This window comes from Ooceraea biroi, chromosome 2 (genome assembly GCF_003672135.1).
Source record: "Ooceraea biroi isolate clonal line C1 chromosome 2, Obir_v5.4, whole genome shotgun sequence".
NCBI lineage: Eukaryota > Metazoa > Arthropoda > Insecta > Hymenoptera > Formicidae > Ooceraea > Ooceraea biroi.
Window position 1 is genome coordinate 7,566,211 of NC_039507.1, and position 27,965 is coordinate 7,594,175.

General features: G+C 44.1%; 1 protein-coding gene across 1 annotated transcript; it reads right to left on the reverse strand.

Annotated features, from left to right (window-relative positions):
* Window positions 1–1,585: 1,585 nt before the first annotated feature.
* Window positions 1,586–27,930, reverse strand: LOC105283362 (MDS1 and EVI1 complex locus protein EVI1-A). The gene is made up of 2 exons (XM_011346051.3): window positions 26,957–27,930; window positions 1,586–3,649 (listed from the first exon to the last, which is right to left on the reverse strand). The coding sequence occupies exon 2, from the start codon at window positions 3,597–3,599 to the stop codon at window positions 2,223–2,225; it is 1,377 nt and encodes a 458-aa protein (XP_011344353.1). The 5' UTR covers window positions 3,600–3,649; window positions 26,957–27,930; the 3' UTR covers window positions 1,586–2,222.
* Between the last annotated feature and the right edge of the window lie 35 nt (window positions 27,931–27,965).

The following is a 27,965-nucleotide window of genomic DNA, read 5'->3' on the forward strand; positions in this document are numbered from 1 at the left end:
GAAATAATTGCAGCACTCAAAAAACATTGAGAAAGAGTGTCCCAGGTTTCCGCGTTTCATTTTGCGGCGATAACTCCGCGTATTCCAGGTACATTTGCGACACGTCTCGCCACTTCCCCAATTAAAAACTTAATGATCCGAGACTCGCGGATTGCAACGGATCTACAACGAGCTCTTCTGATTTCTTAACGCACGACGATCGACAGCAAGAGCGGATCCGCCCATCGATTTCTAAACACTATTTTATTATTGGCTTCCTCGGCGGATCATTAGGCCCGAGACGATTCGCGGATTATGTCCGCGGACGAACGAGTTGTTCGAATGCTGAAATTCACTTTCTAGGTCGTAAAATCGAGCGATCGCCCATCAGCAGCGTTTTCTGTCCCGCGTTCTCCTCTTTTCTCTCAAACGATTTTTTCGTTCACCAGGGTCATGAACCTCGTTGGCTCGCGACGCGATCATCGAACTCCGATGATGCACGCGATACACGCGACGATCTCCAGCGATCTGAGATTATGCTTAGCTGCGTTCGGTAAAATTATTTTTTTATCAGTTTGCACCTGAAAGAGAGAAGCTACTGCTGCTACATTGTTCGTGATGATACGCATGGTTCAGATTCATCCAGCTTTTGCTGTCTTCGGATAGTATTGTACTTTATTGTTACTTCGTTGCTCTCGAAATCAGACTTCTGTAGTTCTTCTAGCCGATCCCGTCGCGCGAAAGGAATGCGTCGTGAAAGGTGGAAAAGTATAGGGACGATCGAAAGGATTGCAACGGCCTTAATTACAGTGCCGGCACTTTTTTTTCCGTGCTATCCTTTCTTCTTTGCAAATTAGTCATGCGTTATACTGTCGTAATTCGCGGCGCGGCTTAACGCAATTTAAGAACAATGTCGTTTTTTCCGAACTTTTTTTTACCATTTGCGATTTATGCCGATCAGCTGACGTAATCTGTATATCGCTTGGAATTAATAGAATATTCTGTATCATAACGTTTGAGTTTACGTGGAAAATATATGATGGCAAAAGATTCATGCAATATAATTGTTTGTAAGTAACTGAAAGATTGCGACAACCTGCAAGCGTAATAAACGAGTTGTACTAAAAAATTCTTCTTATAATTAATATTGAGCTTGAGGTGTATAGAAGAGAAAGCATAAAAATATGAGATAAGATTGAAAAAAAACATTAAAAAAGATATTAATTTATTGAGTATGATTTATATCACTGAATTATATCATTTATATCACTGAACACAATATCGTTTGGAAAATAAATAAAAAATTTGCACATACAATAATGTGTATGTTTACATTATTAAAAGCATATAAAATTCAAGACAAACGTAATGAATGTAAGTTATCAATTCAAGTATCCAGTTTCATAGACTAAAAGAATAAATATCTCACATTGAGATATATACTTTCTCTTCTAATTGGAAACGTATTCGATACTTTTTTACCTTTTCCATTTTCGTAAATTGATCTACATTGCGATAATTGCGATCAAGTTTGTTTACTTCTCTATGACTTTCCGGCTCGCTCAAGCACGCATTTAAGTCTAAAATTATCTAATACGATATTTAACATAAGTGTAATTATTTATCTAACTTTATTATTATTAAGGCTCTTTATATCGATCCTGTTGGATCGTATTTCTCAGGATAGAAGGACGATACGTCCTAAAAGTTAGGCACATTAGTTTCTTCAAGGCACCACGTTCTAATTTTCAATTTTCAGATTGAATCCATATCTAAACCATTCAGTTGTATCAATCAGCAAATTCGTAGCACAAATTCATAATTGTTAAAAACTAATGTATAAAACTGATTCGACTGTCGCTCGTCATCTTGAGCAAAGGATTTCATTGATCTTTCGAATAAGATCTACCTTCATAAATAGATCGCTCTTTTCTTCTCAAATTCCTGTTTTGTCTCGGCTCGCAAGAATTTCTACGAAAAATAATTTATTCCATGCACTACAGTTTTTTGAATCGACCTAAGATCACCGCGAGCTCAACGCTTCTTCATAGTGATATCGTCTTTTACAATTTGAAATTCAATCTTTTCAAGATTCCCTTTCTACTCGACTCTAACTGCGCGACAAATATCGAATTCTATCTTGTTCCCTAGCGCGGCCGAACGAGTCGACAGAATCTCCCTTAACTGTGAACTAGCCGAGCAGCTGATAACGGGTTACCATGCTGATGGCCGCGCCCCAGGACTCAGGTGTTGTTGCCGGGGGAGAGCGGCGGCGAGGTCGTCTCTCTCTGTTCTTCCTGGACGCTCTCCGGTCTGCTGGCCGTGCTGCTCGACCTCGAACTGAGATTGTCCCGGTCGCTGAAGTACGACGAATCGCCTCGCTTCTCCTCCAGCTGGAGTTGCTGCTTGTCGTTCCTGAAGTCGTCGGTGGCATGGCCCAGCAGACCGGGAAAGTACGGTATGCCTTGTCGTTGCGAGGTGATCTTCCCCATGAAGCTGCGGATCTCCTCGAAGTACGAGTCGTCGGCCCTAGGCAGCTGACCGTGATACCTCGACCTGACCTCGTCCAGTATCGTCGGCCCGTCCGCGTCGTGCTTCTTCAGGTGTCGGTCCAGGTTGGTCTGCTGACCGAAGCATCTCTCGCACAGCGGACACTTGAACGGCTTCTCCTTGTTGTGGATGTTCCGCACGTGGCGCTGAAGATTGCTGGAGATGCTGAAGCTCCTCTCGCAGTATTTGCACTTGTACGGCTGCTCGCCGGTGTGCGTCCTCAGGTGTCTCGTCAGATTCGCCGATCTGGGGAACACCTTGCCGCAGAATTTGCAGGAGTATCTGTCCTTGGGCTTTAGGCCAGCCTGCACGCTGATCGAGTAGGGTGGCAGACTCGAGCTCTGTTGCTGCGGCTGTTGCTGCTGCGATTGCTGCTGCTGCTGTTGCTGCTGTGAGAGGTGATTTGACTGTTGATGCTGGGACTGTTGACCGCCGACCGGACTAGCGGCTCTCGCGGTTAGTTGCGAGGAGGACGAGGTGGACGATGAGGTCGAGGAGAATCTATTGGGCGGCAATGGCACCATCGTGGGGAGCGCTCTCACTTGGATCTTTGGCAGATCGGGCACCGGCGAGCTGTGATGATGCGACCTGTACATGGCCTCGAGCACCAGCGGGTGCACCGCGTGATGCTGAGGAAAGAGCACCGTGTGATAGGGCAGACTGCCGCCTAGGCTGTTCTGGTTCAGCACCTCGATCTCGTTCTGGTTCTCGTCCCTGAGCCGTTCCTTCTTGTGATCGACGCGCAGATCGAGCGGCTCGCAGTCGAGATCATCCTGGTGATGCGACTGGGGCGGTCTGGCCGCCGGGCTCATGTGCGGCTGTTGCTGCTGATGTTGCTGTTGCTGGTGCGTCGGGCTGGACAGGCCGCGACCGTGACCGTGGCTGAGGTCGTAAGGCAGCTCCTCGACGTCCGGCACGCGGACGCTCAGAGGGTAAATGCTGGCTTGTTTTGGGCTTATGTGGCCCGGCATCTTTCTCGGACTCGAGTCCTTCTCCCGCATGGCTGGAGGATACTTCGGGTCGTGCAGCAACGTCGGGGGCAGGATGACGCTATCGAGATATCCGCTCATCACACTGCCTCTAACACTCGGCTTTGCTCCTGCTCTCCGCTTGGGATGGTCTGCAACAAAGAACACGCGCGTGTTTAATCGATTGATCTTTTAAGTGCATCCTTTTTATTTCAGTATACTTTGCAGAGGTTGCGTATTACGTATTTTGCGATAAAAAAATATGGAATATTCATTTTTAATATTGATTAATACAATTGCATCCCTGCTTATTATTTGTAAATTCACTGCTGATTATCGTGTAACATTAATAATAATTTAAAACAATAATAAAGAGTGTAATATATTCCAAACAATAGTTGCAATATACCTTGGTTAAGCAATAGATCTACCGAGCTGAAAATGTTTTACCGTTGACAAGTCAATAGACAACGAAAAATATGTCGTTGAGCAATGCAGCCGTACGGCCGCGGCGTTAAACAAATTTTAAGGTCGCGCCCGGTTGCGACACTCGAAACGTCAGTCAAAAGTAATTGAATACACCAATCCGCGGCATCGTCAGATAGACACAACCGATTATTAAAGATACGTATCGCGTAACATCGACCAGTTGACAAGCGAGCCTCGCCGTGCTTCATAAATCAAAAACCCATCGTGCTTGGCTTTCTTTCTTGCCGCTCGCGATAGAACCAGATTACGGCGAGCCAAGAAGAACAGAGGAGCGCTACAAAGTCGCTAGAAAACGGCGCGATTTGGAAACATTAGTGAAAGGATCTCTTTCTCTCTCCCTCTCTTCCTTTCTTGATCGTCACCGTCGTGAATCGTCGCTGATCGTAGCGCAAACAAGCCGGACGGGGGAGAGAAAGAGAGAGTGAAAAGTAGAGAAAGGCAAAGAGAGGGAACTCAACGGGACTCGATAAATCAAGGCATCAATCGCGTCGTGATAAATGTGTCTTCGGCCCGAGGCTACGGCAAAGATTTTAGAAGCCGAAGAAATCGATCTCTCAGGCAAATCGAACTGCTCGCATTTTTACCGCTTGACGTCAGACGTCGGAGATTAAGAGAAAAAATATATAGATGAAGTAGGAGCACCTGCCAGATCGGTAAGATGTGTCTATCAAATTTTTGCGATCTTTCGTGTTATGTATCATTCAGTCAGATCCCTCTCGTTTTGTGCCCCGTTTCTAAGTGCTTCCCATTTCATTCCGGCACGCGCTACGGACTCCGTAGTGCTCGCTAATTGACAGAATTTTATTAATGGATCGCAATCATACGCGCAATTAATTCTCTTTGAGATTTCTTCGATTCGCTCATCAGATACCGTAATTTCTTCCGCGATATAACGGGGTAACGATATCTGTAACAATCCGAAAGAGATATCGTTTGATCGTTTAACGTATTGTCGGCTGATGTAGATTGCGTTGGAATATCCCATGTATTACTTAATGCTCTCGTTATAGAAATAAGTGAAATATGAAATATTGAAATAAGACACAACACAAGTACGAGACAAAAGGAAAGGAGAAAGCATACAATTTTTAACTTGCACCAATGAATATCGTAATGTGTGATTTCTATTTATATAATTAGAAGCAAATAAAATTTCAGATAAACATGATAGAAGCGAATTGTTAAATCAGATGCTTAATTTCAGGAACATGATGGACGTTTCGTATTTTTATCTCGCGTTCTTCTTTTCTGCTGCGCTTGCTCGCCAAGTACAATATTATTAACAACTTTAATAACTTGATTGTACACTTGATTAACACGAAAGGAAAAATTAAATTTTTTTCTTTTTTTAGTTCGTTACCTACGTATCTCGGAGAGTGTAAGTCAATTCGTCGGCTAAAAGTCGCAGCTACGTCGCGATCGCGCCTTCCACATGTTCTTGCGAGCGTTGATGTCTCTATCCGCGCATGGCGGGAAGGCAAGTATATTTTATCTTCAATCGCCACGTGCTACCGAGCTAAACGTAGAAACGCGAGGGACTTTATTGCGTATCTCGCCGCTATTATCCGTTCGATTTTCCGCGAAAGCACTAATAGAAATATAAAACATAATGTAAGGCATAATGCAAAGTTACGACTTACAAGATCGATGTGTCAGATCTCGCAAACGAATTTCGCGAATTGAATTATTATATTCAACACATATAAATGACAAACTTGTGCAAAACAAATAGGCAACATTTCATTATAAATCCGACATTATTGTGACGAGAATATTATTTACAAATCATTACAATTTTAGACATCAGATGAGAGTTTCTAAGATCTGAAGTCGCACGAAAAGAAACAATCGTGCGCTATTGCGAGAGTGTCATGACGAGGAGCGATTATTTCCAGTAGTTAAAAGTCGCTCTCTCGTAAGTAGCTGATATGCAGAAGCGATCTGAAAATGTGGGCAATTAATACAATGATTTAATGGTCTTCATTATCGGGCCGTAAACACGTCTCGATCTCGCAGTTTGCGCTCATTTGCCGATTGATAGTTTCGCCGGTGTGTACCGTTGGTGCTCGAACCGATCTAGTTACGAGGCAGAGACTAATCTTCTCTCCGGTTGTCCACTACGGCGAAAGAGAAATCCGCTCGCCGCGTTGTCAGCGCGGCCGGCAAGGCGAGGCGGAAAAAGAGCGGCGACGCGCGAAACGAGCGGACGGCCGCAAAAACCTCGCTCGTCCGACGATAATAGTGAAAAGCGTTAATTATGGGCGTCGAGAAGGATGCCTTGGGACTCAACTGAAGTCGAAAGTATATACATACATACACGCGTACACGCGGTTCGCGGTTGTCGATTTTCCGCACGTTGCGTCGGTCCGCGCGTTTTCGCGCGTTCGCGTCCGAAGAAAGTGATAGTAGTAGAGCGTGTGTCGTCCGCTGAGAGATGCGGTCGATTAAGCTCGATTTACATGCTGCACTTTCCCCCGTGTGTGTTCCCCTCGTGTAATAATACTCCACGGAGAGAAACTTTCGCGCGGACTCGAGCGGACGCATCCTCGGGCGACGCCCTGTCGAATCTGCAAGCGCGAGAAACTCTCTGATCGTTTCCTCAGAATACGTCGAACTGATCGCCCCAAGCTTTTCGGCACCTGCAACAGGCTTTGCAACGTTGTTCCTCGGTTTTCTGTTATTTGCCACAGAGTGCCATAATCGATACGAGAAGTATCTTTCTTCTAAATTCTAAATTCTTACTTGAATTTAAAAACTATTTCAAACTTTATTTTAAAACACTTTAATTAAAATTAATTTAGAAATACTTTAAATAGTGTAAGATCTGGAAAGATAGTCGAGACGAACAGGTCGTATAGAGGATCGGAATGAAAACAAGTTGATCACAACAGTAGGAGTATTGGCCGTACAGCCTAAGACCTAGGCGTGTGAACCAGGGATCCCGGAGAGTTCGAGTTCAAATCTAAGGCAGTCTCCTAGTTATTTTTCGCCTCTTACAATTCAGAAGTGGGATAAAATCCGCTACCCCTCGAAGACAGTTGAGATTCATCCGCTACCCATCGGAGAGGAGGGAGTTGAGAAGCAGCTGGCCGGTAGTGAAGCCTGAACATGGAGGTCGGGACGGACTCAGAGGAGTGAACCAACATGGAGATTGGGAAGGACTCAAAGGAGTGAACCAACATGGAGATTGGGAAGGACTCAGAGGAGTGAACCAACATGGAGATTGGGAGGGACTCGGAAGAGTGAACCAAAAATAGATGTTGGGAGGGACTCAGAAGAGTGAACCAAAAATGGAGGTTGGGAGGGACTCAAGTGGAGTGAACCGACGATTTGGAGACATTCGGGGACGAATGTAATGTCAGGCTGGCCGAGCTGTAAGATCTGGAAAGATAGTCGAGACTGACAGGTCGTATAGAGGATCGGAATGAAAACAAGTTGATCACAACAGTAGGAGTATTGGCCGCACAGCCTAAGACCTAGGCGTGTGAACCAGGGATCCCGGAGAGTTCGAGTTCAAATCTAAGGCAGTCTCCTAGTTATTTTTCGCCTCTTACAATTCAGAAGTGGGATAAAATCCACTACCCCTCGAAGACAGTTGAGATTCATCCGCTACCCCTCGGAGAGGAGGGAGTTGAGAAGCAGCTGGCCGGTAGTGAAGCCTGAACATGGAGGTCGGGACGGACTCAGAGGAGTGAACCAACATGGAGATTGGGAAGGACTCAAAGGAGTGAACCAACATGGAGATTGGGAAGGACTCAGAGGAGTGAACCAAAAATGGATGTTGGGAAGGACTCGGAGGAGTGAACCAACATGGAGATTGGGAAGGACTCAGAGGAGTGAACCAACATGGAGGTTGGGAGGGACTCAGAAGAGTGAACCAAAAATGGATGTTGGGAGGGACTCAGAGGAGTGAACCAACATGGAGATTGGGAAGGACTCAGAGGAGTGAACCAACATGGAGATTGGGAAGGACTCGAGGAGTGAACCAACATGGAGTTGGGAGGGACTCAGAAGAGTGAACCAAAATGGAGTTGGGAGGACTCAGAGGAGTGAACCAACATGGAGATTGGGAGGGACTCGGAAGAGTGAACCAAAAATAGATGTTGGGAGGGACTCAGAAGAGTGAACCAAAAATGGAGGTTGGGAGGGACTCAAGTGGAGTGAACCGACGATTTGGAGACATTCGGGGACGAATGTAATGTCAAGCTGGCCGAGCTGTAAGATCTGGAAAGATAGTCGAGACTGACAGGTCGTATAGAGGATCGGAATGAAAACAAGTTGATCACAACAGTAGGAGTATTGGCCGCACAGCCTAAGACCTAGGCGTGTGAACCAGGGATCCCGGAGAGTTCGAGTTCAAATCTAAGGCAGTCTCCTAGTTATTTTTCGCCTCTTACAATAGTTACAAATATTTCTCTCCACATTGAGGAGTTTGGATTTCGAGAATGTTTCGCCGCAAGAGATGCTGTACCAGAGCATTCCCGAAAGACAATGCATCTCCGGTCGGAGACATCATCGATCCGCGTTTACAAGTTTCTTTCCCACGGATACTTTTCTTGTTTATTTTTAAAAATCGGCAGAAAAATCTGAGATTCTCTCCGAGCGGAGTTTCTCCTGGTGCGGCACCAGTGAGTAATGTCCTCGGGAAACGGTAGCCGGTTACGCGGAACGGAAGGAGAAATGAGAAGAGCAAAAGAAAGGGGAGCGTGGTCGGCGGAGACTGACGTCTGTTACGTGAATCAACCCGGACTGACGTCTCTCGAGATCTCCCGAGATGCTGGCAGCCGTGCGATCCAGTTTTCGGTTTCTAGAAAGCGGGATGAGCCGGGCGTGGTTTGTATCTCCTTCGCGCTCTCAGGCCATCTCTCCCTGTCCCGTTCCTCCTCTCGCTACGTCGTCCTTGCCGGTATGATTTCTCTGCCACGTTCACCTCTACGTGTACGGTAAGTGCTCCTCCAGGGCCGCACGTACCCCGATGTACGCGTGTAACATCATGTATATCGGATCACGCCGATATCACGAATACCTGGTTTGAGATGAGCGCGATAGAGGAGGACTCTGTTCTTCAGAATGATTCTGTGATACAGAAGAGGGTTTGCGATTTTTATTAATTTATATACGCGTGTAGGAATCTGCAGATACGCGCACTCATGCAACGTTAGATATGCGCGAGCGTATCGATTTTGTTGTTTTGTCGTGATGTTCACGCACGCTGCTCATAGTTTAATCGATTTATAGTAATTACATTCCGTAACATCCGCTGATACACAATCGTTCCGTCGCGGAGCGCGAGCGATTATTTTCACTTTAATTAATTCCGCGTGCAACGCGATAAACGCTGCTCGTGTAACGCGTATTTATCCAGCACTTGTTACCCAAACGAGACACGTCCCTGGCCGCTTGTCGAGCACGAAGAAGATTTTAATCGGCCGTTTTTTCTCGCGTGACGTAATTCCTTTTTCTTCGGTCTGAAAGAAAGAAGAGAGCCGGGCAGCACTCAAAGAAGGAAGCGCCAATTTTCTGCGCGTAATAGACGTTTCGCAACGACGTGATCACTGAACAGTATAATATTCTCTTATAATATTTCTAAATTATACAAAAATGTGCAATTATTTTATCAATATAAATTATTATATAAAATGTATCTCCCTGTGCTTTGTTTTATGCAAGAACACTCCACTGATAAAATTATTAAATTACTAACAACAGTTGCACAAGTTTAAGTAATTTTACAATACACGGTAGACTTTAAGTAATATAATTTTTCATCTTCGCCTCTTTCTCTCTCTCTCTCATTTTATTTTTTACGGCTCACACGTGCGCCTCGGGCCTTTGGAACGACTTTCGGAAAGAGATTCGCGTGTCTCGTATCGCGCGCAATATATTCACGCGCGAATGCGCGCCGCTCGTGCTCATTTCGAAATTTACAGTTCGTTCAACAAATTCGTCACTCCGTGCCCTAACGAGATAAATTGCGGGCGTTTGCGTTGTCGGATCGCGCACGAGATTCCAATCAGCCGTTTCTTTTCGGCTCTGACACAATTTCTCTCGACCGTCTCTCACCCTTGCTCGCTCTAAGAGGGCCGCGCACATGGGGAATTAAAATTAAAGAATGGGCAGAAAATAAAAGAGTATCGATCCGCGTGTCCTTTCTCACTCTCCGTGGCGTCCCACGTACGGGGCCCGATCGTTCCTGCCGATAAGCCCGCCAAGAAGTGCCGGCATTTAATTACGACGCGCGCCGCTTTAAGCACCGCCTTGTCGGAGATAAAGTGCGCTATACATCGCTAAATTGATACATTGCGCGACGCGAAAATATTACTCTCCCCGTGTGAGAAACGATCGTGAAATTTCGGTGCTCTGCAGAGGTGCTTTCAATATTTTCAGGACTGCTCCGTTGGACGTGAGGCAACGTTCGAGTCATATTGATATAAAAACAGTTGCCGAACGTCGAGGCGTTTATGAAAATTATGATGAATCGCGAAAGGTTGAGTAAATATCATGCTTTAAATTGACGTCGATTGCATTTTCACTGTTAATAGCCTTTTTATCCCCATGAAAGGTTGGGAAATAATATATCCTAATAGATGGTTTTTTCTCGTCATGAGAAAATCACGGGAAAGTGTATCTTCTTGTATTCGCTGCTGGCAGTCGTGTAAGCGGACGTCTCGTGTCCAATTACCTTATTACTATATTGCTGGAAACGCGTATCGGCTTCTTGTGAAGTTGGGAAGTGCAGCGTGTAACGACGCGCCTAATGCGAAAAACCGACCGCTCGGCCCGAAAGAAATAAATTCATTACGCCGAGAGCGAGCGCGATTAAATAATTTCGCCCGTTCTAGGCCGCGTGTGTCTCATTATCGTGTTAGTGGCGACGAGCGTTACTCCTCTGGGCGCGTTTCGCAAAGATGGCAGATATAAAATAATTGCGGCGCGATCACGTAACGTCTTCTTCGTTACGAAGAAAAATTGTTATTACGCGAAGCGCAGTTTATCGGGCTCATTAACCGCTGTGATTCATCGGAATACGCGCGCGATGCGCCGTTCGACGTTTCCCGGTGAAAGGATGTAAACAAAGAATATTACAAAGAGAGAAAAAGATAATAGATATATGCAGGCATATGCAGGTAAAACGGTTTTCTCGCGATTAAACTCGAGGAGGAGAACAGATCGAGATCTTCCAGCAGATAATCATGAAAGAAAATCCATTTAAAGTCCGCTTGAAGCTTCAGAATAGTGCTTGCTAGCCACTATAAGCCAGATGTTTGAACAATTTCCCGACATGCTTTAATGTAAATTTTGGACATTTTAATATTCCTCAGACATCCCGTGCAGAAAATTGTTAGGGCCTAATAAGAAAGTAAAGGTCCCTATAAGGACTAAATAGGGATGTCCTAAAAAGGGATGCCCTATCATTGCCACATCGCGGCCCGATAGGACAGATGATTAAAACAATATTTTTTATTATTTCCTTATAAGGTCCCGAAAAAATATTTGTTACATGCCATTTTAGGGCCATATTAATATTGAGGAAATTAATCGGGACTTTTTAAGACCCTATTAATTTTTCTACACGGGATATGTATTTTGCACGCGAGTGCGAGACAATAAAGCCTCCTTCTCTTCCCGCGAGACTTTTGTCAGACAACGTATGGGAAGATTATGTTGTTTTATGGCGTTTACGAGCGAACCTAGGTTCGCCGAGGAAGAGGAGGTCGCAGTTTCCTCCACTGTCTTCTTTTCGAGTCCACGCCTGATTAACCGGCCGTTCGACGAGTAACAGGTGGTAAATAATTCGCGCGAAGGGGAGCGCGCGGTGAAAGGTCCCGCGGTGTGCTTTCAAAGACGCATGCATCAAAGCTGGTGCTCGCGCGAGGAGCGTTTAAACTTTTAAATGTCGCTCTCGGTTCGGCCGACAGTCGACATCGTTCGTTATTCATGGGTTCCGCGCTCTACGAGGCGTACCGCGCCGAGCCGCGCGAGAATTGATTCGCCGACAGCATGTCGAGAGGTACGCGCGCGTGCATCGCCGATAATCCGGCGATTATTATTTATGATTTCGCTTGGCACCACGACGTAAAAGGCTGGATGCGTCGCCGGTGTATGCGGGAGCCGACGCGTGCGGCGCCCACGTGCGTTCCCCGCGCGTTTCTTTATGGATATTATCGTGGTCGGCAGCCTTGCCAATAACGCGTGCAAGCGGTGACTTGCATTGTCGCGCGGCATCGTATATCATTACGTTTGGCGAGAAATACGCTCTCCTTTCGGCGATAATTGATTTGTTTCGATTTTACTCGCGTTACAGCTCGAGATTTCAATCTGCTCCGCTTACAGGCGATTTCTCGATTTTTTGAGGATTGACAATTTATTATTTATTGTTCATTTGATTTGTATTTAGAGATCCGCTTTTGTTAATTTTGCCATTGTATTTTCTCTCTTTAATAGCGAGGCGATAAAGCGAGTTAATAAATAATCAAATATAAATGCTGTGTGTGTACGGTTTTGTTGCATTGACAAACATATTAATTCACTAGTAACGTGTAATTTACGATTGTACATATGCATCGTTAAACGTGCCCTCTGCTGTAGTTAATAAAGAGCCCGTTTAATAGGCAGTTGAAAAATCGGTGTTGTAGCTTCTTTTTTTCTTCTGTATCGTCTCGACTCGACGGTGCTTGTCGTGTGGTGTTAGAATGAATTATGTACGTCTTGTCAAAGGATTCCTTTTCTATACGAAAGTAAATTAATGGCTCTTTAATCCACCAGCGACGTTACGCATAAACTGACAGATGAAAGACAGCCACGAGGCGATCGCAGTCGATCCATGTAAATTGGTGATCCTAGGCGCGCGGTTGCTAGTTGGAAGTGGAAACCGGCAGACTCGAGTCAGACATATTTGGAAGTAACTTATACAGCTACTTTTACTACTTGTTCACTTTTTTCCTTTATCTAGTTTAGCTTTGCTACAATTTATTTTACATATTTTAATAGCTCAGTAAGTTAAAAATACATATAAATAATTTTAATTATCTACTTTTACGTAATTTAATTAAGTTCTTATAAATGTATATAACAATTTTATATACTTTTATATCTCTTAATTTGATGTTTTGACTGTTTTATGTATAGTTTTATACATAAGACGCGTGAAACTATGGTGCTTCTCGTTAGTTTATTGCACGTACTTGTTATTTTGTTACATGACTGTGAAATTGCGAGGAGCAGACGGAAGCAGACGGCTGGCGAGAAGAAATTTATCATCATCGCGCAAGAGATCGACACTATTGCGTAATCGAGATACAATTCCATCATTGTTACATCGAGACCGATGGTTTCAGGATTGAGCAACGGGCAGCGTGTCTGTGTGCACGCGTGTATGGGTCTGCCCAAGCGAAACCAACTTCCATCCGCAGTTTTTTCGCGTTTTTCCGGCCCGGCGAGTTCGACAGTCGGCATCCGCGGGATATCGACGAGGAAGAGATCGGCGTTTCGGACTTGCCAGCGATTTTAATGCGATTGCGATACCGCGCGCAGGCCAATTCTTCGCCGAGGATTTCCTTTTTACGGCGTATCTGCGGAATTTTAGATGTTCGCCGCGCGGACATACTTCAGCATCCAGCAGCACGCGGCACACTATTCGGTAGTTTTCTCTACGATCACCGTGATTTACTTAAATAGCGACTTATACTCCAGACGTTTCCTTATGAAACCCAAGTGTAAAGCGAGCCGCTGGAATCTCAGGCCGTGCTCTCACCGTAAAACGGACAATCTCGTCAAATTCCGCGTTACTCGCGGGCGATTATATGAAAAAAAAAGAAAAACGCATAATCACTATGTTAATCGGTTCAATATGTGTTATTTGTTAACAGAGAAAAAACGTGAATTATTCCTCGGGACGATATTCGTATATTGTAAATGAAGGAAAGCATCCATGACAGTATTGATAAAAGATTCAACGCTTGCTGCGATTTTCAGTCGCGTCCTCGAGATTTTAATAAATAAGCGTGCCTCGTTGTTACTCGTTTTTTGTTGTTCCGTGTGTTGCCTTGGTTTTATTGAGATTTTATTTCTCTCCCGATGTAAATGTTGATCCGGTAATCGGAGGAATCCGCAAGGCTAAAAATAAATTTTTATTCCTAGCATATTTCATCTGTTAATATTTTTCGTCATTCGCGATGAAAGATCATTTTTAATTAGCAGTTTTATATTATATGCCAATACGATCCGCTTAAGAGGTAATAAAATTGAATTTACTAAATATAATCGAATTAATTGCGCGGTTATCAGTGAACATTTAATATGACGAGAATTTGCCAAATATTATATTCTAACTCAAAAATTATGCCATTTGGGATATTATTTATATCTCGATGCTTCTATGTGCAATTACATTTGTCGTTATGATCGAGAATATTTTTCACGACTTTTGTAATCACGTTTCAGTCGTATTTAGCAGCAGCAAGTCATTTTCTTTAAAACAGAGAAGGATTGATAGAAGACATAATTGCTAAAGTTTCAACGTACTTTGAGGAATTACGTAAATTTTTCCCCACGTTAAAACAGCATTGTGGCTTTTAACACGAATTCTTGTCCGCTTCAATAAACGTTATATCCCATTTTGATTGCACGAGATTGCAGATTTCGGCCGTTTAACGGAATTAACAACCGCATTTGCAGAATTTACAGCATGATACACCTTGCAAGACGCAATAACAGTCGCGAGCGTTTCTGCTGATCCGCGCAATTTTTGCCGTGGGCAGCGATCGTTTACCCGCCTGTAAAAATTGCGGGACGGGAATGGAAATAAAACGAAGGAATTACAAAAGCGCGATATCTTCCCCGGAATAAACGCAATTATATGTTACATGCGAGAATACGCTTCGAACACAAGTCTCATTGTTCGTATCTCCATGCGGCTTCTAACGGTGGTGCCGCGAAGATGACCATGCAAATGCTCAGACGCGATAGACGTCCACCCAGTTTCGCTTATAACATAGTTTCTCGTTTAATGAAAAGCCGGCCGCGGGAGAAAAATCGGCCGTGAAAGTATTAAGACGACCCGCGGCTACGTAAACAGCCAGGTGCAACGTCAAGATGCGTTCGCGAACAGTGCACGAGCCGTTCTCACGAATCTCGCGGCGCGTCTCTCCATCGTGTCTGGTAATTCGTCAGGAAACCACGGATTAGGGTGAAGGAGGAAGGATGAGGACCGGGACAGGGGGAAGCAGAACGATGAAGGGTTCTGGCGTAACAGAGATATCAAACAATTGGTTCCGCCATTAGACACTATCATCATCAGGCACAACAATTTTCTCAGTTCTGTTAGCCTCGCTGAAAATGGGTTTCTACCCGCTGGCGGATATCCGAGTTTGCGAAACTGACCGTTAGTATGGCTGATGGAAAGCGAGCACGCGGAGCGGAGTACAAAGTCGCTTGTTTCGCCCACGAGGCTCTCGTTGGCCGTTCGTCGATTGACATTATTAATCCTTTCTGGGATCAACGATTCCATTTGTAATCACATTATGTGTTATGGATTGTCATGACTTATTTAAGAGATCTGTGATTCATGGAACCAGCTACAATTGGTACACATTCTGGTCGCTACCTACTACTTATTCTTTTATAAATTAAAAGTAAAGAAATTTGTATTCTTAAATCTTAGTTTTTTAAAGATTGAAACTATTTTTTAATACTTTTTTCGTGATTGATCCAGAAAGGATTAACAGTTTCAATTTCTATCAGCGCGATATCCTCGATATCCGTATGGATAGGGCCTTGATCTGTTACATCTAGAATATGTTTTGACAGAACACCTAAATCATTTCATAAAAATGTTTCAAAATGTGAAAGTAGTCACTACGTAGGAGGTTTCAAGTTCTAAATAAATACGATTTATTATCGCGAGAATAAGTAAGAACCTTAAAATGTTAAGAGAAATTTCCATTAAAAAATTGAGAATTTTAATATTTTTATGAGGAAATAAATATATCAAGGTGTTGATGATAATTATCGATAACATCTTATTCGCGTGATGAAATATTTCGGTGGCAGTATTAAATTGTGCAAAATTGGAATATCACGTTAAGCATTTCTCAGATGGTCGATCCGGTTTGCGATTCAGAAAATGACGTTTCATCTTTAACGAGCGATTGTGATTTAAAAGGAGTGAAATCGACCGCGAATGAGAAACCGAGAAGCGCGACGGTGTATGTAGAAAATAAACGGGGAACGCCCGAGTGAGTGATGGCACATCGCGGGACCGACTGAAGACTGAACGCAATTTAATTGGACGCTCTAGAAAGTGCTTTCCTAATTAATCGATTAGCTCGTTGTTAGTTCCCGTATCGAACGAGTGTAAGTCGGGAAGTGGCGCGTAATTAAATATTTAATTTAATATTGCGCTTTAGTGCCGCCGCGCCGGCCGCTTTCGGCGATGATCGCTGACGCGGGAAGATTTTTCCCAATTAACGTGCTTGCGCCGTAAACGACTTGTATCTATAACTCCGCCGACGTGTCACTCGGTTCAAAGAGCCGCCGATTCGAAACCCGGCCGGCAATTGAGCAGTCGCCGGCTGATTATCGCGGGTCATCGCTATTCCAAACGCGCGTGAAACTGACGCGCTGACGCGAGTAAAATCTGATCGGGGCACGCGAGGAGAGCCGGGAGCCATTCTCGATCGGCTGGATCGCATACATGGGCTCTTCCATATCGCGCGTAAACATATGCAGCGATCGGCCACGAAATCAGGAATAGATTTTCATGAATTTTCCTCCGAAGCCGGTTATTGCCCAGCCGCTGGCCTGATTCCCTTTCTTTAAATCCCCCCCTCTTCCGTCGTCCATCTCTTCCCTGATCTGGCCTCTTTCCTCGTCCGCGATTGTCCCGTTTCTCCTCATCTTTCTTTCTCTCCCTCTCTCTTTCGCGTACTCCTCGTCTTCTCTCCACGCTCGATCTCGTTGATCGCGCCGTCCGACTTCTACGCGGCATCTCCGATCTCTCGTTTCTTCATGAAATATTCACGCCGTACGGCGAAATCATCGTTTGTTAGTCAACGCTATCTCCCTGTCTTTCGCTCTCCTCTCTCGCGCGAACGCGAATGCGACACTGTCGGGCATTGTCATCCTCGTGGCCCATTTCTTTCTGTGCCCCGGCGATCTCTTGCCATCACGTTTCTTTTCCTCGCGATGCACTTGCGAGTAGAAAGTACGCACGGATTTGGATATGAAGCATTTTGCATAAATTAAGTACGTTGCGCATTACTGAAGAAACGATGCCAAGTGAGAGCTATTCAGTGGAATATATTTTCACAAATGCATTTGTGATGGTTAGCATTGTTTTTAGCACAAAAATAACAAATTTTTTCATCTAAGTACCCGAACAATTTTAAAAATCTGACGAAGGTGCAAAAAATATTTTTACCAATGAGAGAACATTCATGAAGAATCGAAAAGATGTATAAGTTCATATAAGAATCAAGCATGATCAGGCAAACTTTATTGAATAAGAAGTTGACATTTCCGTACGACAGCTGGCGACAGATTTCTGCGCCGTGTTCGACGAGTGCCCGATAGAAGCTGATGCAAATTATTGTCGAATAATACATTCGATTTGCATTCGCACTCGATATACCGATGCACGAAGCTGTTTCGGTCGAAAGGTCAAACAAAGCGAGAGATGCCAATCAAATATTCCGACGCGGAAACCGAGGGACGGATCCATCTCTCTGTACAAGGCATCTTCCCAAGTTGCCACATTAACGTAATCGGCGTCGTGGCTTTTCGTAGAATTCACGAAAAAGCTTCAGAAGCAGCTGTAAAATACGAAGAGCTCTCACGACACGCCTGAGAGACGGCCTAATCAGTGCCGAAATTACAGGTGGCCAGCAACCTTGGAACGAGATGCTGCTGAAACACCACTACAAGGTCGCCGCCGTCTGATGATGCACGAAACGAAAATTGGTGAAAGGAGATGCGTGGGATAATGCGAGAGAGTCTCTGCGCGCGTGGAAGGGAACGCCGTGACGTGCTCGCGATGATTTTCTGCGCTTTTAATGAGCGGACAGACCGTTAATAGACCGCAACGGTCGTGAGAACATTTTCGTTTTCAGCCTGACAGATCGACAGATCTTGCAACGTCCACTATTCATGCATGTCCGCTGATAAATGGGACACAAGTCGCAGTGTGTTTTAACGAGCTATTGGGTTGGCCAAAAAGTAATTGCGTTTTTTTTTATATAAATAAAAGGCGAATTTTTCATGGGAAACAAAAACTTTATTAAACAATATATTGTCCATTTTGTTTGATTATCTTTTGCCATTTTTCAGGCAACTTCATGATTCCGCGCTCAAAAAAGTTCTTATCTTTTTCAGCAAAAAACAATTCCAAGAACGATTTGATATCCTCATCAGCAGTAAAGGTTTTACCATTCAAGGCGTTTTGCAAAGAACGAAACAAATGGTAATCTGATGGTGCCGGGTCTGGCGAATATGGTGGATGTGGTAACACATCCCATCGAAGCTGCAACAATTTTTCACGAGTGACCAAACTTGTACGTGGTCTAGCGTTATCATGGTGAAACACAACACCTTTGCGGTTCACCAATTCTCGACGTTTCTGTTTGATGGCATCATTTAATTTATCCAGTTGACGACAGTATACGTCTGAATTAATGGTTTGATTCCTTGCAAGCAGCTCAAAATACACAATACCTTTAAAGTCCCACCAGACTGACAGCATAATCTTTCTTTGGTGAATATCTGCTTTTCAAGTGCTTTCAGCAGGTTCATCACGCTTGCTCCACCATCTTTTTCGTTTGACGTTGTTGTAGACGATCGATTTTTCGTCGCCTGTTATCATACGTTTCAAAAATCGATCATTTTCCTCACGTTTCGAAAGAGAATCGCAGATGTCAATACGCTTAGTGAGATGAATTTCTTTCAGCTCATGTGGTACCCAAATATCGAGCTTACTAATGTATCCAAGTCGTTTTAAATGGTTTTCAACACTCGATTTCGATATGTTAAGATTCTCAGCAATCTCTCGTGTCGTTAACCGCCGATTCGAATCGATCAGTGCCTTTATTTTGTCATCATCAATTTCGATTGGCCTTCCTGAGCGTGGCGCATCTTTCACATTAAAATCTGCAGATCGAAATTTAGTAAACCAATTTTGACACTGCCGCAGTTTTGAAGCATCTTCGCCATATACATGACATAACTTTTTATGAGCTTGCACAGCGTTTTTCCCTTTTCGGAAGTAATAAAACAAAATATGACGAAAACGTTCTTTTTGATTTTCCATTTTGAAATCGACGGCAAACAAACAATTGTTAACGAAATCGCGTACTTTCTTTTTCTAAAACAAGCTTGAACTGTGAGTTGTTAACCTACATAATGAATTTGCGGTTTAGAATGAAGTTAGTTACATTTCAAGACATGTATGTCGATCTATTGGAAAAAAAACGCAATTACTTTTTGGCCAACCCAATAAATGAATTTTCGCAGCGCGAAACTCTCTTTGCATGCTGAAGCTCTCCGCTTCGAAGATCGAAGCGGCGATCGGAAGACTCGTTAATGAACACGCAGTGGAAAAAAAAACACGATGTTTTCGTCGATTCGTTAAACGAGATGATTCGGATTTGCTGCAGCGTGACAAGTGGAGGACTGCCGAGCATGCGGCACGTAGGTCTTGAGCATTTCGGCCCTTTCTTGCGTCCCCGTTCACCGCGTGTTCGCGGGCTGCGCGATATTATCGTCGTCCTTACATCACGAATGTAGGCTGCGACCTCAAATTTCAAGTTCCACCGAGACGCTCTACAATTATCTTTCCGCACCCTGCAAGGTCGCGGCGTTGTCCATTCGAAGATGCGGTTCGCCGGTGCAGTCGACGTAGTTTCACCGCGCGCAAGGCTGCCCACCGCAATTAAATAACGGACAATACGCTGCTCATGGCGTCGTTGTAACGCGTCCTCTGTATAAAAATGGATGGAAAGCGCGGCCGCGCGAGATTCATCATGTTAACGTCGCGCGTTTCGGACGCGCTTCATAAGTTAGCGGCGAGGTCGCCGGCGCGGCTTTACGATTATCTCATTTTGTTTCTCCTGCTTTCGGCGAAAATAGTTGATTAATATGCAGTTTGCTTAAACGCGATGCGCCGTGTCCTTATACGACGGTATATCGTTCCAGCGCGGCTCGTAAATCAAGCCGGGAGTAAAAAATGTTACACGTTCGCAGTAATGTTCGGTGATTGCAGACCGGCCGTAAAAACGTCCGCTTCGTGCTTTGGGCTTTCGCTGAATGATCTCTCGGCGGGATGCAGCGCGGGACCGCGCAGCGGATTCCCCATGTTTTTGCGTATTTCGCCGGGACCGTCTTGTAAATTTTCGCTTCCGTTGCAAGCGGCGACTCGCGACTCGCGGAATCAGCGTTAACGATGGCGAATTTCGGACGCGGCGTCTATTCCGAGTGCCCAGCAGCATCCTGAGGGGACCGTTACGTGCCGCCTGATTAAGTCCAGAGCATAAACGCCTTTTATGATCAGTTTCGGAGAGTTTCGACGCGAGGCGACATTACTGGCGGATTATGCGCGATTTTATTCATAAACCGTTTCACCGCGAACGAGCGGACGTGAAACGAAAAACGCTGAATGACTAGTGATTATCCTTATCGATGCGCGAGAATCAGAAGTAGCAAAATAAAAATGTTAAATATGAAACTCTTATCGCGACTGCTCGTTCGAGAACCGCCCTGATCGTCCGGTGTCATTTCGTTTAGCCGGAACTTTTTTCGGTCCACGTGGGTTGATATCGGTTGTCTGCGATGCGAGGTGGAGTTTCTAAACGACAATGAGCTTAACAATGGCATTGCGGTACTGCTCGAATTTAATTTACAGTCAGCGAGTCCATTGTACGCGCAAGAGAATGTATAAATAGACGCGGCATGTGCGAGCCCACGCGTCTGCTTTGTGCCACCGAGGATCCTTCGTCTTCGTGGTGAGACAAATTTACATTTACGGTGATAAGCATCCGCGCAAAAAGACGATTGGAATTATTTCAATTTTCCCTCCCTCTCTCGCCCCCGTAACGACTTCTTACACAAGCCCGCGCTTCGGCGGAGCGCAATTTGCATCACAGAGGTGAAACGGTTTACGTCGCAAATATTGCATACTCCGACAATTTATTTACGGGCGTAAGGATGGCCACTAATATCCGTGAACGACCGAAAATTATTACGTATAAAAATGCACATTAAATTATTATTACAGTCTTTTAAGACTCGGGGAAATAAAACATATGGATCGTGGATACCTCGATATCAAACCGAAATAAATAAAATACACATAAAAATGCGTGATTTCATTAACCGACATTGAATGCCGAATCGACCGCCAACGAATGGATACGTGAGACATAAAATAATGTATAAATAGAAAATATATAAAGGCAATGCATGTGATGTCGCGAATTGTGGAGGATACTGAATGGTATCACCGTGACAGAAGTAGCAAGCACTTAACGGCCGGTGTACTCGGTGTAGGGTTGCCAGATGGCCGGGATTTCCGGGAATGTCCCGGAATTCTTAAGCTTGTCCCGTGTCCAGTAATTAAAGTCTTCTGTCCCGGAAAATCAGAATTTCAACAATAATTATATATATATATATATGTACATATATACATATTTCCCTGTATTCAGAGTTCACATGTCTAAAGACTATGTTTGATGCTCTCCCTAAAGATTTGCCGAATGATAAAATTTGGGCGCGTTGTTTTAGAAATGACACATCTAATGATTTTGTAAATCTTAAAAAAATCGTATCTTTTGTGCTCTCTATTCCTATTAGTAACGCGTTTTGCGAAAGAATATTTAGTGAACTCAACAGCTTGTGGACAAAGGAAAGGAATAGAATGTCCATTGATTTGATAAGGTCTGAATTACAGATCCGCATAAATTATGAAGAGTCATGCTCAGAAATTTTATCTCTTTTAAATAGCTCCGAGGGAGAAAAACTGTTGAAGTTGGCTAGGACAAATGATAAATACCAAATATAGTTATAAAAGATTAAGTTTATTGACCACATTAAACTGATGAGCCAAAGAAGAGCCAAACTTTTAAATTACTTTCTTTTAATTTTGAAAATTTTTGTTTTTATTTAAGTATGTTAACTTACTTAAACGTTGTCCAAATTATACAGTTAATTAATATGGAATTATTCTTCTTTTATTGTAATTCAGTGAATTACAATCAAATCATCTGCTATTAAATCGATCTAAAACTGGCAATTAAATCTTGATGTTCAGATAATGGTCCGATTGTGTTCCGACTTTTTTGAACCTATAGCATCCGCGTGTCAACAAGATTCGTTGGTTTTAAAAACGCATACGCTTTTTATTCTTCATGTCGGAAAGCACTAACGTTCTTTCTGATTCAAATACATTGGATTTTTTAAAAATTATGTAGTTGATTTACCCATAGTTCTTATCTAACGTTGATTTTTACTTAGACAGTAAGTTGTATGCACTATACTACTCTATGGCAATAATTATTATAATTATATTTTTTACAAAAACTTTTTTTGTTTTATTTTTATCCCTAAATGTGTAAGGTTCGAGGTCTATGCAAGGGTCACTAATTAATTAAAAATTTAACTAAAATTCTCTAACAATCTATTTTTCAGTCGTCGCCTAAGAAATGTCCCGGAAATAATTATTTCGCATCTGGCAACCCTAACTCGGTGACGGCAATGTCGTATGGGGCCCCGTTTTATTGCCGTTTGCGCCAGTCCAGAACCGGGCTGAGGACATTGTTCGAACGTCTGGGAATCTCTCATGATTGTCGTGCTCCCTATTCTCGTAATAGCCGGTCTATTCAAATACTGGCCCGCCGCTTGTATACGTTTGCACGCGGATTGTTGAGCAACGAAAAGAAGCTAGGATCCTGACGTTCGCGTAACATTTTTTGACATCGCCACATCCTACCCAGTTTTGCAGGGATGGAACCTCGATCGGAAAAATGTCGAAGAAATAGTTTCGCTCTGTATTAAACCATGCTTTGATTCATTTCCTCTCTCTCTTTCTCTTCTTCACGTTTTCCATAAAATAATAGCTACAATATACGATTTCGTGAAACTGTTCAGATGAAAATATCGCTCGGTGTCGACAGTGTGCCAGATCGGTTTCAGCATTCCCCGTAAACGCGAACGGCTACGTCTCTTAATTCCAGACTCGAGTTTGGTTTTCCTCGCGTGATCTCGCAAGTCACCACCAATCAATTTCGCAACGAAATAAAGGCCTACAGCCGAAAGAAGCTCGTCGCTTTGCTCGTTACGCGCAGATTTACTCGCTCAGATTTTCTGCTTGCACGGTCGCACGAGTTATCGCATTGTTCCTAAGGGCAAAAGGGCCCCGGCCTAGACGCGTATCGTTCACAATTACGTGTGCGTCGTTCGCGCCCGACGTAATTCGCAATTTATCGCGTATGGATAGTTCATGGGTGCGTCGGTGCGCGTGCCAAGCCGATTTCTAACAAATTGCCGATAGCGAGGCAGAGATGGATCGGGCAACAGTAAGAGCAACAGTTCGAGAGAAGAAAATAATGGGCCACGAGACAAGAGCGGCCTGCTCTCGGCACCGGTATTGGTTTCACGTAACTGTTAACGGTGTTGTCGGTCGGTTGGTCTATATTGAGAGATCGGCCTGTCTCGGCGACAACAAAAATCCTGTCGCCCCGCACCCTTACCTGTTATCAATTAACTGTTAACGTTACCAATATCCTCGATAACGCGTCCATTACGTACGTCGACGCCACGTTCTATAAATAATCATATCGCCGATATTGCCTACCGCTTAATTTGAATATTCTGATATTCTTATTTGCCAAGAATAATTTATGACGATAAAATTGAGAAATCTCATTTTATTTTTAGATATACATCTTTTTTTGTACATATATTTGCAATATTATTATAAACGTAATTTTGCATTTCTTCTTCTCCGAAACCGTCAAATGCTACCATTTAACGCAAATATTTTAAGAATAATATCATTCTGGAAATGGATTTCTTAGCGAAGCAAATAGTTTTTTCATGTTTCCACATCTATTTATATTATGTAAATGACAGTTGCATTATTTCGGCTATTTCACAGCAGAGAAATATATTTATCGAGAGTCTCGTGTACCGGATAATCTCACATGTTCCGTATACCTCGAATGGGCGCAGTCGCACGCGCCTGGAGGCACGTAAATTTATGAACGAGGAAACGGCAGGAACGGCGGAGGAACATAGCTTTTGCAACGTCTGCTTCCCTGAACGCCAGAACGAACCGTTCGGTGATATAAGGACGAGTGTGGGCGGTTCACTTTTGTGCGCGGGTTCGCAAGCGTAGCTCCGGAACTGGTTTCGAACGAATTAGACGGCCAATGCGTTTTCGCGCGAAACCGCGTATGAACACGCGAATTTATACGGCGACGATACCCGAGGCGTCTGCGGCTATTTAATTATGTTACATAAGATTTTTTCCGGCACCAAGCGCTGCGCGATCTTATATACGGGAAAATACGCGCGCACGATCCGATCGCAGGTATTTTATAATACATAAATTCCGATACCATGTCGCTATCGGTCTCGTGTTCTTCGAATTCACAATTATCACACACGTATCTGAACGTTATCGACCGAGAAATATACCTGGGACATTTAGACGTCCAAGCAATACTCGAGACGATTAATAGCGCTAATAAATTCATGTATTGGGTCGTCCGGAAAGTTCGTGCCGATTTTTAATAGATGGCGTTGGAACATGTCTGAATATATCAATGTTATTGAAAACATACGATTTATATACATATGCTTAAAGGTGACATTTCAACGCATCTTTAGGAAAAAAGTTGTTTCAGATTAATTGATTCGTGTCAGTTTTGTACTCTTTTGAAGATGGAAGAAAACGAAGAACATTTTAGACACTTGATGCTTTTCTATTACCGGAAAGGCAAAAATGCCTCACAAGCAACAAATTCGATATGTTCTGTTTACGGAGAAGGTGCTTTAGCTGAAAGAACCGTACGTAAGTGGTTCGCTAAGTTTAGAGCTGGTGATTTTAACCTTAAAGACCAAGAACGCTCGGGCAGACCCTCTACTACTGATGATGACCAAATCAAGACACTGATCGAGAATAACCCGCGCTACACGACACGTGAATTAGCAGAGATACTGAAAATATCGAAAACCACTGTCCAGGATCATGTAGTGAAGCTTGGTTACGTAAGTCGCTATGATGTATGGGTTCCGCATAATTTGGCCGAAAAAAATTTAACGGATCGCATTTCCATCTGCGACTCGCTGTACAAGCGCAACGAAAACGTACCATTTTTGAAGCAATTAGTGACGGGTGACGAAAAATGGATCATTTACAACAATGTAGAACGAAAAAGATCCTGGGGTAAGCGAAATGAACCAGCATTAACCACTCCGAAAGCCGGCCTTCATCCAAAAAAAGTCATGCTCTGTGTCTGGTGGGATTGGAAAGGAATCCTATATTATGAGCTCCTACCACACAACCAAACGATAAATGCAGATAAGTACTGCTCGCAACTGGACGAATTAAAGACAGCGATTCAGGAAAAACGTCCAGAATTAGCTAATAGGAAGGGCGTCGTGTTCCATCAGGACAATGCCAGACCTCATGTTTCTTTGACTACCCGACAAAAATTGTTGGAGTTTGGCTGGGATGTGCCACCTCACCCACCGTATTCACCAGACATTGCACCTTCAGACTTTCACTTATTTAGGTCTTTGCAAAATTCTCTTAGCGGCAAGAACTTTAACTCTTTGATCGACATAAAAAACCACCTTGAGGAGTTTTTCGCCGAGAAACCTAAGAAGTTCTGGGAGAATGGAATCTTCCAGTTGCGTGAAAGATGGACGAAGGTTGTGAAACAAAACGGTGCATACATAAGTCAATAAATATTTATCGACATAAAAAAATGTTGCCTTTGAATTTTCCTTCAAAAACGGCACGAACTTTCCGGACGACCCAATACAATACTTAAGGAGACATTGAGACATTCATATATTTATATTACTGCCATCTTATTAGAGGCAATATGGCAAATAAATCTTTTATCGTTCTTTCACTCGTGCCAATCATCTTCCATTATTATTATTTCATTTCTATTCATCGGGTGCAACGTCGAGGCGAGTCATCAGTCGCGGAACTTCCGTAGTCATTCTCTCTCTGTGTGTGCATGTTCGATTGTCTTTATTCAAATGAAAACCTCTCGGATTTTCGCCTGTTATTATTCCCCTTCGATGTTCGCGTTTGCAGATTGCTGCGCTTGCTGACACCTTGTCTGTATTTCATAGGAGCACCGTAATTACCGGGAGCGCGAGACGCCGGCGCCAGGAGTACGAATCGAGATTTCGTCGACGAGACAATGTCGAGGACACAAATCAATCGAGATTGATAGAAAGAAATTTTACGATGTTGTTGAATAGTTCGAGTACAATCAACGCTAAAGTTCTATCGATGCCCTAGCAAATCAGAAATTTATATAAATTTAATGTACAATTTTAGTATGTTGCAGTTGCGAATCGTATGCGTTATTTCTTATTGCACAAGTCATACAAAATCCACCACAAAAGTGGACAAAGCTTTTTCCAGTTCTTCTTGTATATCAAAATCTCTGCTGTTTCAATTTTCATTGCATTCCATGTTGTTGTTGTCTCATCTGGATCAAAGCAGTCATTAATGCAATTCGACATGAGATCAGCACACTTTGTGAACTTTTGTTTCCGAAATTTTTAATTTTACACGCGCATTTGTTGTTGTTCCTTGAACTTGACGAGTGTCCAATAGGATCGCACGACCCTCATAAATATTCAGTAGCGACGCAATAATTAATAATAATGCACAATGTCCCAACGTCGCGAACAAAATGTCTACGAGCAAGAAGGGGAAGAAGTGCAGATCACTTTACCTTATACGTCATTCCACGACCTTGAAGCCGAGGGTGGTGGCGATTCCCGCCGCACTTCCGTTGGTTCGTGACACTTTTCCACCTTCGCCGTGCTCACAGGGAGATCCAAGGTAACGGAGTAGGAAAATAGAGAGAAGAAGAGAAAGAGAGATAGAAAGAGGAAGATGGTCAGACGAACACCAGGGGAGAAGAGGCGGACGGACGAGCACTCGTTTTACAACAACACACTATCCTCACACTCGAGATGCACTCTCCTTCCCTGGGCCCTTCCACGTGCGCGTCGGTCCTTAGAAGGCCCTTAGTAGGGTACGAGATGCCGAAACATCCGCGCATACGTCCCGTTAACGTTGGGTCTCGCTTCGATCATCCCACCGGAAGCTCCTCGTTCCTACACCTCGTGGTATCGGACCACGTGCTTGGATAACGGTTCCGGTCGTTCCCGCTCCCGTTCGATATCGCACAACGCGTGTCCCTTCCCGAGTGGCGGGTACCGCACACAACACTGGGCAGCTTCTTCAGCGCTCTTCAGGAGAGAGAGAGGATCGAACTCTCCCTCTGTCTCTCTCTCTTTTTCGCTCTCCTCTCCTATTCCTCGTGACTAGAGTTCGTTTTGTCGTCGTGCCCCGGTCGGGCGTTTTAAGCGGCAGTCGACCCCGTTACAAGCTCTCTCGCCGGCGATCGCGTCCGACTGATCGGTGGTTCCCGAGAGGATCCACGCGGGGTGCTGGATCCCGGGTTGCGAGCTCGATGCGTCGCGTTGTCGGGTTGTCGTGTCGGCAGGACCGCCGAGTCCTGACTGCTAGTTTCTCTCTCACGGGAGCCAACGACGGAAGGAGCCAACCACGTCGCTCACCACCGTCCGGCGATCGTTTGGCGCCCGTGCTCCGTTGTCCAGGTCCTCTCCCGAGGCGTGTGATATCTCTCCCTCCTCTCGTTCCGTCTCTCTCTCTCTCTCTCTCTCTCTCGCTCACTCTTTCTGCCGCGGCGGACGAAGCGGAGTATCAGCGGC

Excerpts from the sequence above, each read along its gene's own strand:
- LOC105283362 (XM_011346051.3), bottom strand. The coding sequence starts at position 3,599 with ATGAGCGGATATCTCGATAGCGTCATCCTGCCCCCGACGTTGCTGCAC.